This window comes from Eurosta solidaginis, chromosome 1 (assembly GCF_040869045.1).
Source record: "Eurosta solidaginis isolate ZX-2024a chromosome 1, ASM4086904v1, whole genome shotgun sequence".
Classification (NCBI taxonomy): domain Eukaryota; kingdom Metazoa; phylum Arthropoda; class Insecta; order Diptera; family Tephritidae; genus Eurosta; species Eurosta solidaginis.
In genome coordinates this window covers 385,173,620-385,193,434 of record NC_090319.1, presented here as the reverse complement: position 1 = coordinate 385,193,434, position 19,815 = coordinate 385,173,620, and the positions used below count along the sequence as shown (strand labels likewise).

At 38.1% G+C, this 19,815-nt stretch overlaps 1 protein-coding gene across 2 annotated transcripts in view; it reads left to right on the top strand.

Annotated features, from left to right (window-relative positions):
- LOC137238406 (carbonic anhydrase 2-like) overlaps positions 1 to 19,192 on the top strand; it is a 42,870-nt gene extending 23,678 nt beyond the window's left edge. For both annotated transcript variants that reach the window (XM_067763330.1, XM_067763329.1), the window contains exons 3-7: positions 10,214 to 10,308; positions 15,023 to 15,113; positions 15,344 to 15,606; positions 15,704 to 15,937; positions 16,044 to 19,192. In XM_067763330.1, coding sequence (XP_067619431.1) covers positions 10,214 to 10,308; positions 15,023 to 15,113; positions 15,344 to 15,606; positions 15,704 to 15,937; positions 16,044 to 16,172 — 812 coding nt within the window. In that variant the 3' untranslated portion in view covers positions 16,173 to 19,192. The remainder of the gene's footprint in view (positions 1 to 10,213; positions 10,309 to 15,022; positions 15,114 to 15,343; positions 15,607 to 15,703; positions 15,938 to 16,043) is intronic.
- Positions 19,193 to 19,815: the final 623 nt, after the last annotated feature.

Sequence of the window (19,815 nt, the reverse complement as noted above, 5' to 3'; positions counted from 1 at the left end):
ATTATGTTTTCAGGTTCTATTATTTAGCTACATACATATTTTCAAACTTGAGTGAAGATTTCTCATAATTGTTATTGAAGACAAAAAGTTATGGTCCTATGGTCTAGTATCGACCAAACTGCCTGGTGACCCTTCTCTATAGTACTATTTTAACAGTCCTTTTGTAGATTATAAGCTGAACAACTTACCAACTACGGTTATATCATCGCATTTTTTAACTACGTGATAATTTTAAATGCACAAAAGTGACAGTTCAAGGCCAATTACATAAAACTCGCCTTATGCGTCGATCGAAAATTAACATATAACAATGAATATTATTCAAGTTTTTTTTACCCCTTAAAACGCCGGGTCTGTCGATTTTAGTATCCTCCTTTATTCATACTTTACCACCTTTTATCCTTGCCATATGTGGCGAAGATGAATTAAGCTTGTTGGGAAAAGTCCTCCAGAAAACAATAAAAATGCCGCAAGCCACTCTGGTAGCACGATTTTACTTATATTGTGCCAGTAGTAGACAAATGCTTAATATGGCGATTAAATAAATAAATAAATGTAAGGCGCGATAACCTCCGAAGAAATCTAAGGCCGAGCTTCTCTTCCAATTTGCGTCGCGCTCTTATTTTTTGCTACAAATTGGCGGGATGGGACCTACTTGTTTAATGCCGACTCTGAACGGCATCTGCAAGGCAGATGAGTTTTCACTGAGAGCTTTTCATGGCAGAAATACACTCGGGGTGCTTGCCAAACACTGCTGAGGGGCGACCCCGCTTAGACAATTTTCTTCTAATTGAAAAAACTTGTTTCTAAAGTTGTTGATGTTGCTTTTTCCGGGGCGTGAACCCAGGATCTTCGGTGTGGTAGGCGGAGCACGCTACCATCACACCATAGCGATTACAATAATGTAAATTTTTGTTAACAATTACAGATAGTCAGATAATATCAGTTAAACGAAGTTATATATTTTTGATGGGGGTTTGAGTCATTAAACCATTTCAAACCTGTATAAATAAATAAGTTAGGGAGATAAGAGAGCCTCAATTCCAATACTGATATGTCGAAACTTTGAATTAATGTAGTCTTCCGAGCCCGAAACCTATCTGTTTGGAAGGGGGGTATGACGAAATTCGGTCAGCATAGAATTTGAATGAAGTCCAAGAGAACTAACAAACTAGCATACTGCATACATACATAAAATGTGGATACGTAGCAAGTGAAGGAACATAAAACAAATTAGGTAATTAATTGCGACAAACGGGCTATCGCCTCACATTTGGGTAACTTGTTTACACGGTTAACGCGTAAACCCAACGATACAGAGCATGCCAGCATGTCAAGTCTATTCAGCTCCCCATCAAGTCACTAATTAAATAAGCTTTCAATATTAGCCTTTTTTAAAGCGGAAACGCATTTGCGCTTAAATATGTATGAAGCGATAGGCGCACAACACAATTCGCCTTTATTTCTCCATATAAAATTTAAGCGCAAACGCATATGCGTAGAAAAACAAACCCATTATTTCATTTTTAATATTATAGTAAATTAACGGTTTTTAAACATTTCACTAGTTTTGTACTGATCTGTAACCGCTTACTTTTTCACATTCTTTTTGGGAACAGTTGGTCTTTGGATACAGTTACTTTTTTTAAACACGTTATTGTTTTATATATGTAGGATCCGTCTCGGTAGTTTGTACCAAAATTTAAGAAGCAGCGCGATGCAAATTGGAAGATAAGCTGGCCCTACATCTACTTTAAGGTAAATCACGCCAAGCATTAATAAATTATTGCTTTTTCAACAAACAAGTTACTTTTTTGGAACTTGTTTCAACTTTTACTTTTGAAAAGGATGCGTTAATCGTCATCAGATAGAATGGGGATCTCAAAGAAAGTTTTTTGACTAGGACTATTTCTACTGACAAAGAAAAATACTAATAAAATGAATTTAAGGAAAACAATACCCAAAGACGACAAATTTACCAAGTTGTTAGTAAAAAGAGATATTAAATATAAAAAATTATCTGAACATTTTTGAAAAATGTATATCGCTCGATTGCCTAAACAAAAAAATAAAGGATAAAAAATATCAAACTTTTTCGAAGCGTGCAAAATATGCCTAAATTTCAGCGAAATTGGTAATGTAATATATACTCGATATAGCTGACGTGGAACGCCTCCTATGTAAACGCATCCGCAATTTTCCGATTGGATTTCAATTGTTTACTACGATGCGCTGCCCTTTCCAAATTACAACTATAAAAGATTTTGACACAAAAGAATGAATGTTAGTTTTTGCAGCGGAGCCAATCAAAAAACCAAAAGAATAAATAAAATTTTTGTGATCAGATGAAGGGAACGATTGCGTTTCCAAAATTTGTCAAACTTTTGTGTTATAAGTTTTTCTTTTATCGGTAGTGTTTATTTCAGTATAATATGTATTTACAAGGATTAGCCCAATTTTGCCAGAATCTAGTATTTTTCTTGCCATTTACAGCTGTACAGCCAGTAGCAGCAACTGAGAGTAAGTGTTTGAAAATTTTTTAAATATGTATTTTCTCTAGAAAACACAGTTTACACCTTTTTTCAATGATTTTAAAATAAAATCCTAGTGTATAAAACGAACAGGCTTTCAATGCGAGTTTAAACCAGAGTTGGGCAAATATTTTTCAAAAAACGAATAAAAGAAAAAATGTTTTTTTGTCGGTTATTTACGAATACAGATAGTTTTTATTTTAATTTAAAGAAATTTTATTTGAGCGACGGATAAATTATTTTACTCGATATTCGAGTAATAAATAAACAAGAAAAGCAACATTTGTTTTCTTTCAGTTAACATAAAAAATATATCTATTTTTGCTTCATATTTAAATGAGCAAAATATGAGTTTTTGAAAAAATGTCCAATTGGAAAATTATTCAAAAATAAATTATCTTTAAAAAATGTATTCAATGATAACTTATTCAAGGAAAATTATTTTTGAATAATCTTTTTGACATATATAAAAATTTATCGAATAATGCCCAACTCTGGTTGACTAGAGTGTAACCCTGCCACTTCGGCAGCTTAAGCTGAGATGAACAGTAACATTTTATCAAAGTGGCAAGGTTAAACTCTAGTAAACTTAAATTGGGTTATAGTCTACAACAGCGGTCGATTGCTAATTGGAGAGCTGTCAAAAGACGTGTTTTGCCCCTAGGCGTGTCCAATACCGGTTTGGGGGTCAAAATTATATCCGCGCAGAACACCTTTCTCCTGTGTGTGTACAACAAAACCATCAAAATTACCACAAACACATGCATATGTTTGGCTTTTTTTGCAAATATCTTAATCAGAAGTAAAATGCTTAGCTTCGGCCTTCGCATTATTTATAACGAAGTCAAAACGCGTTTTTTGACAGCTCTCCCGACATTTTTGGTCCTGCACTAGAACTTTAACCCGAAATGTCCGTTAATAACCAGAAACCTTATTTAAGTAAAAAAATAAAAACGAATGATCGGACACCCTGAAAAATGACGAAAAACTTTCATGTCAAGATTACTTTCATCACGTTTTACTCCAAGCTATTTTTAAACTTACTTAGGCCCATTTGCAGAACAGAAAGTTACTCAGAAATAATTTTAAAAATTGTCAAAAAATTATGACTATCCCCTCAACAACCAAACAACAAAGGAGCCACAAAATATCTAGAGGGGAAAAATGTGATGGAATATGCGTTTAACAATTGTTAACTCCTTTGAAATCTTAAATACTTCCTTAGTTGGCGCGTAACCGTTCAAACGGTTATGGTCAACCAACAAGGCGCGTCAGTCGTTGAGCTAACAATTGATAACACCAAGGGAATTTAAATCGTTTCCACCTGGTCCTTTCAGCGGTGGGGGCTACCCTCTTCCGCTGTTTCCATATGCGGGTTCCCATAAGAATACTATTTTGCCAAGAGCATCATCTTTAATTCGCATAACATGACCAAGTAAGCGTATCGGCTTTGTTTTAATTGACTTGACTTTGTTGGTGTCTGTATGAAACTTGTACAGCTCATCATTAAATCTTCTTCGGTACTCGCCGTCGCCGACGCGTAGAGAGCTTTGGAGAACTTTTCTCTCGAGCACTACCAGAGCCGCCTCATCTCAAGTTGCTATGGTCCATGTTCCTGCACCGTATAGCAGGACAAGTACGATACGAGTGGCTTGTAGAGCATGATTTTCGTTTGCCGAAAGAGGTATTTACTTTTCAATTGTTTACATGTTTAAAGTAACATTTGTTGGCAAGCGTGATTCTTGGATGGATTTCTAGAATAATGTTGTTGTTTGTGTTAGTGAGTGTTCCAAAAAACGAAGTCCTTTAATATTTCGAAATAATGGCTACCCAAAGTGACAACGTTGCCATGACACAAATGTGCTGCCTCTTTGCTTGATTACAGCAGGTACATCGTTTTTCCCTCATTCACCATCAAACACATCTTTCCAGTTTGGAAGAAGCAGGGCTTACGGCGCTGTCGACGGTGGCTTTCAAATCTACGAAGATGTGTTGTGATGTGTGTAAATTTCTTTTTTTAGAGTTTTTTCCAAGATTTGTCGCACAGTGAAAATCTGGTCGATGGTAGATTTACCAGGTCTAAAGCCGCTCTGATAAGGTGCAATCAACCAATACACGGTGTGCTTCAATATTTTGCTCAATATGGAAGACGTAAGTTCCAGTACATGCGAAGCTAAGAAGGCTGAATCTGCCTAGTTTACAGGATCCTCGTTATTGTGGAGTGGAAAAAACACTTAAATTGCAATTGTTCACCGGTAGATGTCTTTATCAACGAAACGGCATCTCAAGGGCCCCAAGGTTTCGGGAGTTGGGCCTTTGGAGGAAGCGTACATACGCGCACGGCCGTATCGCTGCTCAATGTTAACGACTCCCGCATCTTATTAAAAATGGACTACATATGTCCAAGCAAAGTCCTCGACACAAACAACACAATTATCTTCCCCACAAGTAAAGATTGGAAAGATGGGGGGATCACTCAGAGATTCGACATCTCGGTTTTCACGGACGGTTCTAAAATGACTTGCGGAGTGGGAGCGGGAGTATTTGCGACTGTCACGCCCACGTCCTTAGTATGCGGCTTCCCGACTCGGCAAGCGTGTTTCAAGCTGAGATTTTCGCTATCCAAAAGGCTTGTAAAGCGTTAATGGATATCAATGGTAACGGTAACAGGGTAGCCATTTTCTCTGATAGACAGGCGGCTCTTGGGGCCCTCGGGTCAGAGACGATATCATCAAACCTGGTTGGGCAGTGTAGAGGGAGCGCCATGATTCTGGTGAGCCGGCAGATCGTTACCCTGATATGTGTGCCGGCGCATCGAAACATACAGGGTAACGAGATGGCGGATGAGCTGGCACGGCGTGGAGCGGCTCTTGATGCCTCAAGAGCGAAGGAGGTCCTTGCAAACCTGGGACTCATCAAGGGTCGCATCTCCCAGCACTGGTTGAGTGAGGCCAGCAATAGGTGGAATCGGCTGCGGACCTGTAGAGTTTCCAAGAGCATGTGGACATTATATAACGAAAAACGATCTGCAGCTGCCTTAAGATAAACAGAAGGGATATATCCGTAGTTGCGGTGCTCACGGGGCATTGGACAATTGTGGTACATACGGCACGGATGGGACTGGAACACAATACCTCATGTCGCAGCTGCAAGCGTCCGGAGGCGGAGGAAACGGTTGAGCATCTGCTGTGCGAATGTCCAGCACACTGTCGAAGCAGAATAAAGCTTCTTTAAAATCCCTTTTCTAAAGCCTCCCAGAACTCAAGGATGTTAGGCCGGGAGAGCTTCTCAAATTTGTAAACTCCACGGGATGGGTATAGGGGAACGGGGTTTCCCTGAGGCGCGTGTAAATGTGTATAAGTCTTCCTTCAACACCCTTTCATTGGTTAACTCACAAGTTTGTGGTATCAAAACGGCGCATGAGCGCTAATTGGAGTCAATTGGGACTCGCTACTCCAGCCAACCAACCAACCAAATGTTCAATCATATTTTGCATAGATGGAGATGCATGCGCATATCCAACTCGTTTTATTTTATTTTTTTTTCAAGTTATACAAAACTAGCATGAAAGGGAGCTTTACTGCAAGCTCTGTACATCTTCATTGTCGGTACAAGCAATGTACATATGTAATTACATCTTAATTTGTTGCACTACCTTTGGACAAACAGTGGTGTTCGGTGAAGCGCATTGGTGTGACGTATACGCCCCGGTGGTTAGATTTATGCAATTATGCACATACCAGCAATACAATCAAATCGAATATTAACTAAAAAGTGGTTTCGGTTTATAGCACAATGCGGCCACACGTTTAGACTGTGTTTGCCAATGTACATAATTAATTAATTATAGTAATAAGTGCATCTAGACATAGTCAAGCGAAAAAAATTTAAACGTATACAACGCGGGCTGGTCATATTTTGAAATTGGCTGAAAAGGTAATGGCACAGAAAAATTCTTTATACACACCAGCCGATGGTAGCTGTGTGAAGGAGATGCCTCCACTGAGTTGAAAAATTAGGTGGCGGATGTCTTGGACTATTTTTGACCTAAATAAAAAAATAAATACTTGGCGTGATTTACCTCCGAATTGATTTAGGCCGAGCCTGCCTTCCAACTTTCATCGTGCTGCTTTTAATTCCTGCTACAAATTGGTGATATAGAGCTTTATTCAAAAGTCTTATGAGATAGAGCGTTTTTGAAATGGCAGGCGAGATAGGTTGATATGCCACAGTCGAGTTATACAATTAAACAGCTGTAAAAGTTGTTTGCTTTCCTCGGAGTTATTTTATTTCCACAATTTGTTGCATTTTTCTGTGTTTTGTTTTTATATTTTTATATTATTTCAAAAATACTTATAATTTATACGACCAGCGTTGCATTTTTTGCTAAATAGTTTCTATACTTAAAGAGAACAATTTGTCGTTAAACTAAATTATTCAAGGTTCGAATCGAGCTCAAGGCCAGAACAATAATTTTTTTCAAATGATAATTATTGTTATTTTTTAATTTTTCTAAATTTGCTTAGCACCCTTCGAAATGGATCTATCTGCGCAGCTATGGCAGGTTGCCTGAAAAATTTTCTACTTACTATTCCAAAAACAAAATTCAATTTTTCAAATTTAGAAAAATTAAAAAATAACAATAATTATCATTTGAAAAAAATTATTGTTCTGGCCTTGAGCTCGATTCGAACCTTGAATGATTTATCAATAGGCCGATAAAAACAAAAACAATTGTTAAACTAAATTTGTAAAAGTTGAAATCAATAAATAAATAAAATACGTCAATTGATTTTGCGCGTTTCCCTAAATTTATTTTGTATGCATGTTTGTTTCACTGTGAATTTGAATTAAATTCATTTCACTTTTGTTGATTTGTAAGCGCAAAATGTTGCTAAGACGCCTAGCCCTGCATTGAGTGCACGCACTGGTTTACTTGCTCCCGACAATGCGCGCACGCCCAATGGCAATCCTTTGCCACATCTCGTACGAAAACCATTGAACAGATACATATTATTTGAGTTTGCGTTTTGTATGGCAAATTCTTTCTTTTTTCCTTTGGGCACCATATGAAAAGTGATATTTTTGACTTTAAGCGGTGTTACACGATATTTGAATGTATGGAATTTGCATTTCTGTGAATTATCACCTCCCTTGGGTGTACAACATGGCGTTGGTGCTTTATAGCCAGGTTTCTTGCTACAGCCATTGCTAGATTTGCCGCCGCCACCTTTACTATTTTGCGTTTTATCCTTCAACCTGCAAGTAATAAGCGTTCTATTCACATGTATACATATTCACATTGTATATAAGGCACAAGCAATACGGTGAAAGCTCAAGCAGCAGGTTGTTTCTTTTTCTAAGCCTGATTCTAGCGATGGTTGTGCAGATGCACTGAGATTGCTTAACCAACAGATCCATTTCTAGGCCAAAATGCCTTGTCGTGTTTTCTCAAAACACACATGTGTTTATACTATAGAAATAACCCTGTAAGCAATCCCATGCATTATCTACATACATATATCCCCGTTTACTCTATGAGCGCATAAACCTAGCCAAGTTGCTCAACTTCAGTCTCTCGGTGTTTTCTGGCATCTATAGTTATATTTTGCAAAATACGTTTATTCTGTCGTCAAAGGTAGAGACATCGCGCTCATCAACTTTCTCGCTATGTTGCTTTGTACATGAGTGCAGCTCACCATTATCATTCCGTACGTGGTAAGTGAGAAGCGTGATGCTACTTTTCGGTTTCATCTTCACATGGCGGAACGATAAAGGTGGCAGCATGGGACAGCTGATTATAAACTTTTTTTTATTGATTTGATACATCAACTTCCGGCGAAGTACGATTTTGACATTTGTCCATCGAATTTACAAAAACAAAGTACATAGAATTTTTATTTATGTTTGTAGGTATGTCACCATGCTGCCACCTTGTATCGTTCCGCCATGCATATTCACCTCGAAAGTTGCGCTCTGAGAGCAGGTACGAGAGCTGAGTGGAGTTATCACCAGCCGTCTGTTTGTCTGTCTGCCGCACGGCAATGATTATAGGCAATATGTAGACCTCGTAAAGCGTGTGCACACAGGGGACTGGTATTATACCTGCCGTAGATCACGAAGTCATCAATTTGGCTGAGTGTACTTCGATAAGAAGACAGCTAATTACCTTGACATCTTTTTATGCAGATTACCATATTTTGCTCGAGGGAGATCTTAAGGCCACAATAGAGGTGGACGGTTGGCGCAAGGGTGCTCAAATGGCGGACGAGGCGATACATGTGCACACAGATGGATCAGGGCATATGGGAATAGATGGGAATGAAAAATCGGATGAACTAGCTAAAAAGGGCGCATCCCTTGAAGCTTGCTCCGTAGAAGTCCCAATTAGACTGGGCGAGATTAAGCAAAGGCGAGAGGTGCATATGATCGAAAAAGCGAGAAAGGCGTGGACCCAGGCGCGGGGCTGCAAAGTCGAAGATCGTGTGTAGGTCTTACAACCTTAGGCGAACAAAGTTACTCCTGTCATTGAAAAGAGAGGGCTGTAGACCATGACGGGTATTCTTACTGGCCACTGCTAGCGTCACATGCCTTTAAATTAGGCTTGGCCGGTGATAGAAGATGTAGGAAGTGCAAGTTGGAGGCGGAAACGATCGAGCACGTTTTGTGCTCAATCCCTGCGCTTGGCAAGCTGGTGCTAGGAGTGGTGCAGCTGCCAGATCTAAAGCAGCAAGTGGCATAGGTCCTAGAAAGCTTCTACTATTTGACAAGGGAAGGGAGTTATTTTATAACATAGGTGCTGATTTTTGATAGGGGTTTTCAGCTTGAGCGTTAAACAAACTTCTGGTAACACTGCGGTCTCATTCAGTCTATGTGAGGTCCTCATGGACCGGTCAGTTGTATCATATGTTCTGGGACACAATATAGATGTATGCTTCTCCCTGTCCAAATTCTTTCCAGCGATTGCTTACACTCTTAACGCACTTAGATGCTGTGCTTTGCGAGATTATTGCCATAATTGCTGCTTGGCTGTAAAAATAAAAGTTGACTTTTTCTTCCAGTATTTCTACTGCTTACGGCTACTTCTTCCGCCTGAAAACCGCTATACTTATCTAGTTATCTGGCGGCTTGTAGGATGTGTTTATTTCAGCGCAGTATACAGCAGACCCTACTCCTTCCGCTACTTTGGAACCATCGGTGTACACGTGTATCCCTCTTCCGCCATTTAGACTCCATAGCGCCAACCATGCACCTCTATTGAATCAGGTAGTCTGTTTGTCCGTTATACTAAGTACTCAGACCGGTGAATTAAGCTTCGTAGCAGTTGTTAACGCAGCAGGTGGAATGTGTAGAATGGCATACAGTGTAGTCGTCGCGGTTGTTTTCAGCGCTCTCGTAATGCTAAGCATTGATAGCCTTAGTTTTTGCGTCTAACAAATTCTTAAGTAAGTCAAACTGCAGCCGAGACGTCGTGTCAACTCATAGCGCTTAAACTTACCGTAGTAATGGCGTCCCAAAAAAATAATAATATTTATCCCTTTGCAAAATACCAATAAACCCCGTTGCGTATTTGTCGCCACGAAATACATTTTCATAAGAAAATATATCTATACTTCAGTCAATTAAAAATAGCACTAATAAAGCATTTCTTATTTGAATTCATATTCTATTTTCATTTCCAGAGCCATTTAGCTACGAAAATCCTAAAAATTGGGTCAAGCAGTATCCCCAATGTGGCGGTAAAAATCAGTCGCCGATTGCAATTAACACAAATAAGGTATGTAATATTCAAAGATAAAGCTGACACAGTTACAAACCAAACTCTGTGAGGAAAATCCCCAGTGCAACAACGGTTCATGCCAGTAGAGAATAGAGTCAGCGGTAGCTGATGCTTCGAATGGCCAAACGGAAGTGCTCCATTTAGCACCGTGCTCGCCAATGTTGATCCCCATTGGAACTCTTTAGGAAAAAGTAAAAACCAAGGGGCAGAGATGAAGCGAAAAGAACAGTAACTGAGGGAGACTACTCGAGAGCATTCCAGAATGCAAGATCGATCCATGGAAATGCTCTCGCACTTCAAGATATTTCAGTCGGAAATTTCACATCAGTATTTATTACCCTTACAGGATATGTCCGTTGTCACATACATCATTTATCTTTATTACATTTCATATCCTCAATTCCAAATGCCGCTTTTTCATTTCATACTTTCTTATTTTCAATACAACTTACTATTCTCAATTAAAACTGGAGCTTTGGAATTTTCATTTTCTTATTTACTAGTGACTATTCTCATATCGAACTCACTCAGCTCAAAATGTACATATTTTATCCATGCTTATACCTACACTAGAAGACCCGGCAGACGTTGTCCTGCCCTAAATTTGGCCACTCTGCATACATTTTAATAAGCTTTTTCCGTCTGACTCTGCCTCCCCCTCTTCACTTTTTCCCAATCCTTTTATTCACTCCTCCCTCCGTCTTTTTCGCTTCATCTATCTCCATCTTCGTCTCATTCTATCTCTTTCTCAATCTCTTTCTCTCTTTTCTCTTCTCTCAATTTCTTCTCATTCTTCTGCATCCCTTATTACCTGTCCCAGAAGGTGGTATGTATTTTATTCCAGTCCCAGTCCCAGTCCCACTCCGAGTCTCAGTCCAAGTCCTAGTCCTAATCCCAGTCCCAGTCCGTCTCTGGATAATATATTACTCTGTACTAAAGCACTCATAAACAGCTTTCATTTGATATCCATATTGTATAAACACTGTCTAGGCATTCACTGGCCCACGTTTTGTCCTATATCTCGAGACCCTAGTCACCAATAGGTATGAAAATAACCCTCTGCTAAAGCACTCATCAACAGCTTTCATTTGATATCAATATTCTATAAACACATTCTAGGGGTACCCCGGTCCACGTTTTGGCCTATATCTCGAAACCCAATCACCCAGGGGTATGAAAATAACCCTCTGCTAAAGCACTCATCAACAGCTTTCATTTGATATCAATATTCTATACACACATTCTAGGGGTACCCCGGTCCACGTTTTGGACTATATCTAGAAACCCAATCACCAAGGGGTATGAAAATAACCCTCTGCTAAAGCACTCATCAACAGCTTTCATTTGATATCAATATTCTATAAACACATTCTAGGGGTACCCCGGTCCACGTGTTGGCTATATCTCGAAACCCAATCACCCAGGGGAATGAAAATAACCGTCTGCTAAAGCACTCATCAACAGCTGTCATTTGATATCAATATTCTATAAACACATTGTAGGGGTACCCGGTCCACGTTTTGGCCTATATCTCGAAACCCAATCACGCAGGGGTATGAAAATAACCCTCTGCTAAAGCACTCATCAACAGCTTTCATTTGATATCAATATTCTATAAACACATTGTAGGGGTACCCGGTCCACGTTTTGGCCTATATCTCGAAACCCAATCACGCAGGGGTATGAAAATAACCCTCTGCTAAAGCACTCATCAACAGCTTTCATTTGATATCAATATTCTATAAACACATTCTAGGGGTACCCCGGTCCACGTGTTGGCTATATCTCGAAACCCAATCACCCAGGGGAATGAAAATAACCGTCTGCTAAAGCACTCATCAACAGCTGTCATTTGATATCAATATTCTATAAACACATTCTAGGGGTACCCCGGCCCACATTTTGGCCTATATCCCGAGACCCTAGTCTCCCAGGGGTATGAAAATTACCCTCTACTAAAGCACTCATCAACAGCTTTCATTTGATATCCATATTCTATAAACACACTCTAGGGGTACCCGGGTCCACGTTTTGGCCTATATCTCGAGACCCTAGTCACCTAGGGGTATGAAAATTACCCTCTACTAAAGCACTCATCAACAGCTTCAATTTGATACCCATAATGTAAAAACACGTTCTAGGTGTATCCGGGTCCACGTTTTGGGCTATATATAGACCCTAGCCTCCCAGTTGTATGAAAATTATCCTGTACTATAGCACTCATCAACAGCTTTCATTTGATATCCATATTGTATAAACACCTTCTAGGGGTACCCGGGTCCACGTTTTGGGCTATATCTCGAGACCCTAGACTCTCAGTTGTATGAAAATTATCCTGTACTATAGCACTCATCAACAGTTTTCATTTGATATCCATATTGTATACACACATTCTAGGGGTACCCGGGTCCACGTTTTGGGCTATATCTCGAGACCCTAGCCTCCCAGTTGTATGAAAATTACCCTGTACTATAGCACTCATCAACAGCTTTCATTTGATGGGATTCAAGGGGTTGTGTAGCGCAATATATAGCTTCTCCAACCCAATTGTCAACCTCACCTTCGAGCGGCGAATCCCGTTTCACTAACAGACGAGGCTCTGGCGACCCCAAGCTACTCATGGAACTTGGGGGTGGGGAGGGAGGTATGGCCTGAAGGTTCAATGTGGCCATATAAATCGTTCCCGAGATGGTCCGGCCAGCACCTTAATGGTGCTGTGTTACCGGAGCGTATCGGATCTGTATCCGACAAAGGACCATCACATCGATAGCACTCCCCAAAGCCTTCGGGGAGTAACCTAATCGCTACAACAACAACAGCTTTCATTTGATATCCATATTGTATAAACACATTCTAGGGGTACCCGGGTCCACGTTTTGGGCTATATCTCGAGACCCTAGCCCCCCAGTTGTATGAAAATTATCCTGTACTATAGCACTCATCAACAGCTTTCATTTGAAATCCATATTGTATAAACACATTCTAGGGGTACCCGGGTCCACGTTTTGGGCTTTATCTCGAGACCCCAGCCTCCCAGTTGTATGAAAATTATCCTGTACTATAGCACTCAACAACAGCTTTCATTTGATATCAATATTCTATAAACACATTCTAGGGGTACCCGGGTCCACGTTTTGGGCTATATATCGAGACCCTAGTCACCCAGGGGTATGAAAATTATCCTGTACTATAGCACTTATCAACAGCTTTCATTTGATATCCATATTGTATAGACACATTCTAGGGGTACCCGGGTCCACGTTTTGATATCAAGACCCTAGGCACGTAGCGAAAAAAAGGTAGACGTTGGCCGATTCTCAGACCTACCCAATATGTTCACAAAATTTCATGAGAATCGGTTCAGCCGTTTCGGAGGAGTTAAGCCTCTAAAACCGTGACAGAAGAATTGTATATATTAGATATGTCAATGACACTACTTTATTTTGCTTTGGAATCCAAGCTAGAAAAACTGACGAAACTTTTCCGGAGTTTCAAAATACAAAAACAATTTCTAATCCCCCAAAGTTATTGATTTTGACAAGTTTTTGTTTATGTTTTAAATTTTATTTTTACATTAACATTTTTCAATTTTTTGTTGTTATATCGGCCTACTGATTTTAAGATCGCGGGTTCGAATCGAGCTCAAGGCCTAACAATAATTTTTTATCATTATTATTTTTATGATAAATTTTTTCTTAATTGAAAAAAGTTTTAAATTAGAATAGAAGAAAGAAAAAATTTAGACAACTGCCAAAGCTCGTTGTATAGATCCATTTCCGGAACTGCTAAATTCCTTCATCGGCAACGTTTAGGCGCCGCTGCTATAACCATTCAGCCACCACAGCGGTTTTTTGTTTGTCTTCATTAATCCTACTTCTATTCTGGTTCGTGCCAATTGATATTCACAACACTGCGACATCTGTTGCAGAATGGCTGTGAAAATTGGACTTGTTTGTTGGCAATGCTGCCATAGTGTCATATTTTATTGACACTTTTTTCCCCGTGCTCTGGGATGTATTAACAATTTTTTGTTGTTATATCGGCCTACTGATTTTAAGATCGCGGGTTCGAATCGAGCTCAAGGCCTAACAATAATTTTTTATCATTATTATTTTTATGATAAATTTTTTCTTAATTGAAAAAATTTTTAAATTAGAATAGAAGAAAGAAAAAATTTAGACAACTGCCATTGGCTTTATAATTTTGGTTGAACGGCAAAAAATTTAGCAGAAAATCGACTCGTTTTAAAGATCCTACATAACTTGCCCCAGCGGGTTAGGGGGCCTGTCGTAAGAGGCGACTAAAATACCAAATTGAATCAAGGGGTTGTTTATCCCAACACTCTCAAGGGGATGCCAGCTCAATAGCTTCTCTAACCCAATTGTCAACCTCACCTACCTACCCGTGGCGAATCCTGTTTTATTAACAGCCGAGGCTCTGGCGACCCCGAACTCCTGATGGATCTAGGGAGTGGGAGAACGGTATGGCCTAGAAGGTTGCATGTGGTCATCATTCCCGAGATGGTCGGGCTAGTATCCGGCAAAGGACCATCGACATCGATAACAGGGGAGTGTCCTTATCGCTACAATAACAACAGCCTACATAACTTTTCCAAATCTTTTATATACTGATTAAATGATTTTTTTTAATGATTGTGCGTGTGTTTATAAATCTTAACTAAACTAAGGCAATTTTCAAATTCATTTCACAGACTATACCGATTGATATACCAGCCATAATATTCGGAGAATACGACACACACTTGTCAGAAGATCTTACTTTAGAAAATAATGGACACACTAGTAAGTAAAAAGCAACGAGGCAAATGGCATATACTCTTAGGCCCCGTTTTTAAATGCGACTTTTAACTCCAGTTAAAGTTGACCAGAGAATATCTCTGCCACTTTGTTCGATGACATACAATGTTGCTGCTCATCTTAGTTGCCTAAGTGATAAAGTTAAACCTTAGTCAGCTTTAACTGAAGTTTAACTTAGCACTGAAAAACCAGGCATTATTCATTATAATTTACAGTTACATTCCGTATACCACCAACTGTGAAAAATAGTTTACCATACATAACCAATGGGCCACTTAAAGGTAAATATGAAGCCATCAACGTACATTTTCATTGGGGCGCACCACTAGAAAAAGGTTCTGAACATCAAATCAACAATAAGCGTTTTGATTTGGAAATGCATATTTTGCATAAAAATACAAAATATTCTAGCGTCGAAGAGGCGCTGGAGTACGATGATGGTTTAGCGGTGATAGCTGTTCTCTTCAAAGTTCATAAGGTAAATGGAATGAAGAATTAAAGGTTGTTTGCTATGTACAGAATATAATACCCTAATGTCTGTACTTATTAACCTTCTTATCTTATTATGATTGCAGTTGAAAAATAGAGCTTCTTCACTTGGCCTCCAAACAATTTTTGATATAGTACCTTATGTGTTCGGCTTTAACACGACCGCTACTACGTCCAAATTCATTACGCTTGGATCTCTATTGCCAAATATTAGTCGTGAAAATTATTATACTTATCAAGGTTCCCTAACGACACCACCTTGTTCCGAAGCTGTCAGTTGGCTAGTGTATCCTGAAGCGATACCAATACCCCTGTATTATGTGAGTGAGACAGCACTTGCTATAAGATACATATGTGTCAAAGAAACTGCAACGCACTTTAGCATCTACTTTAAATTTATTTTTTTATAATTTTATTCACTAATAGATGAGAAATTTTTGGGGTGTGCTCGACGAAGACGGTCAACTTTTATACAACAACTTTAGGACATTGCAACCAATACATTTACGCAAAGTCTACGTTAGAAAGCAAACTAAAAAGTGTTGTAATGCGTAAAAAAATTAGAGTTAGATAAGGCATTAAACGCGTGCTGTACGATAAGTTATCGATTGTAGTTAGAAGTATTATTACTTTAACTATGTATTATATCTATATATGTATGTATGTATATTATTAACTAATTGTGAAACTATAGTCTATAACTACAGTAGTAATAAATTTAGAACCATACAATACTTATTTCGTCAGCAACGGTAGAAAGAAGAACTACGAAGAAGTGATCGTCTATCGATTTATGATTTTTTGTTAAAACAAGCTCTGAGAAATAGTTTTTTATAATAAGATATTGACTAAAGCCTATCATTACACAGTCCGACAAATTTTGTAGCCAAAAATTAGCCAATGTTTTCCTAAAGGCCTTCGGTACCATGAATCTAAATCAGCCCCCAAATTCCAGCTTTCGCTAACGCTAAAGTTTTATCCCCAAAAATATCGAAAACAGTATCAAATGCGCCGAAAAGCATGCAACATTTAGTACCTACCATATGGTCCCTTTTTCTTTTCATTACAAAAACATATTTGTGACCCGGTCTATGAAAAGGTGGCTTATGACTCAAAAAAAAAACATGTTAACCACTGTTCCTCGCAATTTTTTTTTTTAGTCATAAGCCACCTTTTCATAGACCGGGTCACATTTATTACAAAACAACATATGTATAAAAATTTTAAATGTCACCATTTTCATTGAAAATTTAGTTTTATTTTTAGAAGGCCCCCTTTGCAATTTTAGATATTGTTCTTTAGTGCAATATTCGTTCCATAAAATTTTTTTCATAAATTTAAAGTATATATTTAGGCACGTCATTCACTTAATAACTGCACGTAGGCGGGTTCAGCAAACGATGGATGTTTTGAATGAAATTACACTTATCTACCTAATAAACCAAACATTTCAGACAAAAGGAACAATATCGACCACTCCATCTGCTACACAACTTCAAACCTAATATAAGAAAGTCTGCTTCTTATATTGCTTTTCTCAGCAGCGAGCAAGCCAGAGTACAAAAACGTATTGCCTATGTGCGATAGATTGTGCCCAACTATGTTCAATACAAAGTGTGTATGACTTAATTTTTTTTATTTAAGAAAATCAAAAACACCCTTCGAACAAAAATTAACAACTCAGTGCACATCTTGCGAGATTTCAAACAGTTGGAAACTTTCTAAACGATTTTTAAAAGCTTCTCGAGTTTCCCAAATTTTTCCAAATCGTTTTCAAAATTGGTTGACATAATTACATACATACATAGAAATTTCATTAAAAATTTAATTTTAATAAAGTAGAAGACAAATTTCCAATTAATTTTTAGTACATTTTTATACACGTAGGTGTATGTGCAGTAAACTGGGTCGAAAAAAAGTTGCAAAAGGACCCTTTAAATTTGAAGTCTACAATAAGAGCGTCTCATTGTTTAATTATTTTTTTTTTTTTTTGCATCCTTCAAAATACAGCCGAAATTCTTGTTTTCTTTTATTGTATCTTGATTATTTAACATCTAATTTAAAATTAAAACATTTTTGGCCTGATAAGTTCTATAATTCCTGTCCGTTTGAACTCTGAAGTCGTTTTCTTATGGTTTTGCCTGCTAAATCAGTTCAACCCCATAGAGTATGAATTTCTTTTCACCAAACTATGAAGCAGCGACTACGTAAAAACGACTGCAAAGCTGGAAAGGACATTAGAATTAATTTTAAAGCTTCCGAAGATAAAAATAACGAAGTATCAATTTCAAAAATCGGATATTAAATAACCAAGTTACAACAAAAAAATAATGTCGGCTGTATTTTTAAGGATCAAGCAAACTTTTTCATTTTCTCAACATAAACTTCAGATTTAGAGGCGGACTTTTACAATCATTTAAATTCGTGTGGTGATCAACCCAGTCTAATGTGCAGTAGGTATATTTACTCACCGATTTTCTGTGTACGCAAAGCTGTACGTAGTGTGTGAGAAATATGTTCTTCTCACTGCTCGGTTACATCTTTAGGTCAAAGATTGCTCTCAGCGGACATCGTAGAAGACGAGTTTTCTGACTGTAGAACGGCAGACTTATACATTACCTACACTGTCGCCAAAACCAAGTACGGTGAGGGCTATCATATCTATTTTATTAATCAATACTATGAAAATAAGACACGCTTTTATCCTTGTCCTTCAAACTTCATATTAAAGTAACGAAAAACATATTAGTTATTATTTAAAACCATTATTTGACCGAAACTAACCTGCTCATAAAAATAGGTACAATTTTGATGAGATAGTAGGTATGAAAGAACTATATGAAACAAAACTTTTCTTTTACACATATAACATTGCTTAGTTAATAACCAGTATATCCACCTCCATTCTGAACTAATTTACCCATTATTTTGGACATGATATTGATTAAAGTCTGGCAGGTTTCTACGGATATCTCAAACCAAGGTTTTTGAACACATTCCCATAATTGGTCTTTATTGGAGAAAGTTTGACCGGCCAATTTCTTTTTTAAATCTCCCCACAGGTTTTCAATCGGATTTAAGTCCGGGGATTGACTATGCCACTTCAAAACATTAATATCATGGTCGTCAAAGGATTTCTTTACCCGCTTAAATGTATGTTTTCGGTCGTTGTAATGGCATGTTTCCCTCAGCATAGGGTAGCATAACATTTTCTAGTATGTCGTTGTACTCCACAGCTGTCATTTTATTGGTTGTTCTGCATATACAACCTACGCCATACCACGAAAAACACCCCCATACCATAACATTTCCACCTGCATGATTGACAGTTTTTTGTGAAACGGAAGTCGAACTCCTTTCCTTTTGGGCGACGTGCATTTCTTTCCGCATCATTTCCAGACAAATTTATTTTTGTTTCGGCGCTCCAGAGTATATTTCTCCGCTTTTTCGATCCCTCAGGTCCTGACCAATCCAAATGCTCGTTTGCAAAAGTTAACCTTGTGCATTAGTGGAACTTTTGAGGCTATTCTTCCGGGTATATTAGCCTTGTGTAAGCGCCTGCTAACCGCTTGTGCACTAACGTCTTAGAGGAAATCCTTTGAGGACCATGATGTTAATGTTTTGAAATGGTCTAGTCAATCCCCGGACTTAAATCCGTTTGAAAACCTGTGGGGAGATAGAAAAAAGAAATTGGCAGGTCACACTTTTTCCAACAAAGAACAATTATGGGAATGTGTTCAAAAAACTTGGTTTGAGATATTCGTAGAAACCTGCCAGACTTTAATCAATAGCATGCCCAAAATAATGGGTAAATTAGTTCAGAATGGAGGTGGATATACTGGTTATTAACTAAGCAATGTTAAATGTGTAAAAGAAAAGTTTTGTTTCATATAGTTCTTTCATACCTACTATCTTATCAATATTGTACCTATTTTTATGAGCAGGTTAGTTTCGGCCAAATAATGTTTTTAATAATAACTAATATGTTTTTCGTTACTTTAATATGAAGCTTGCTTATTTTCATTAATAAATAGGACAAGGATAAAAGTGTGTTTTATTTTCATAGTATTGATTAGTAAAATGGATTTTTTCTTGTTTTGAAACTGAAGGACTGCCGTGTAACTATTATTTTGAGCAGGTGTGTATATCTGTAATAAAGGAAAAATTGCCTTCTATTTTTTGGTCCATTTATATAAAG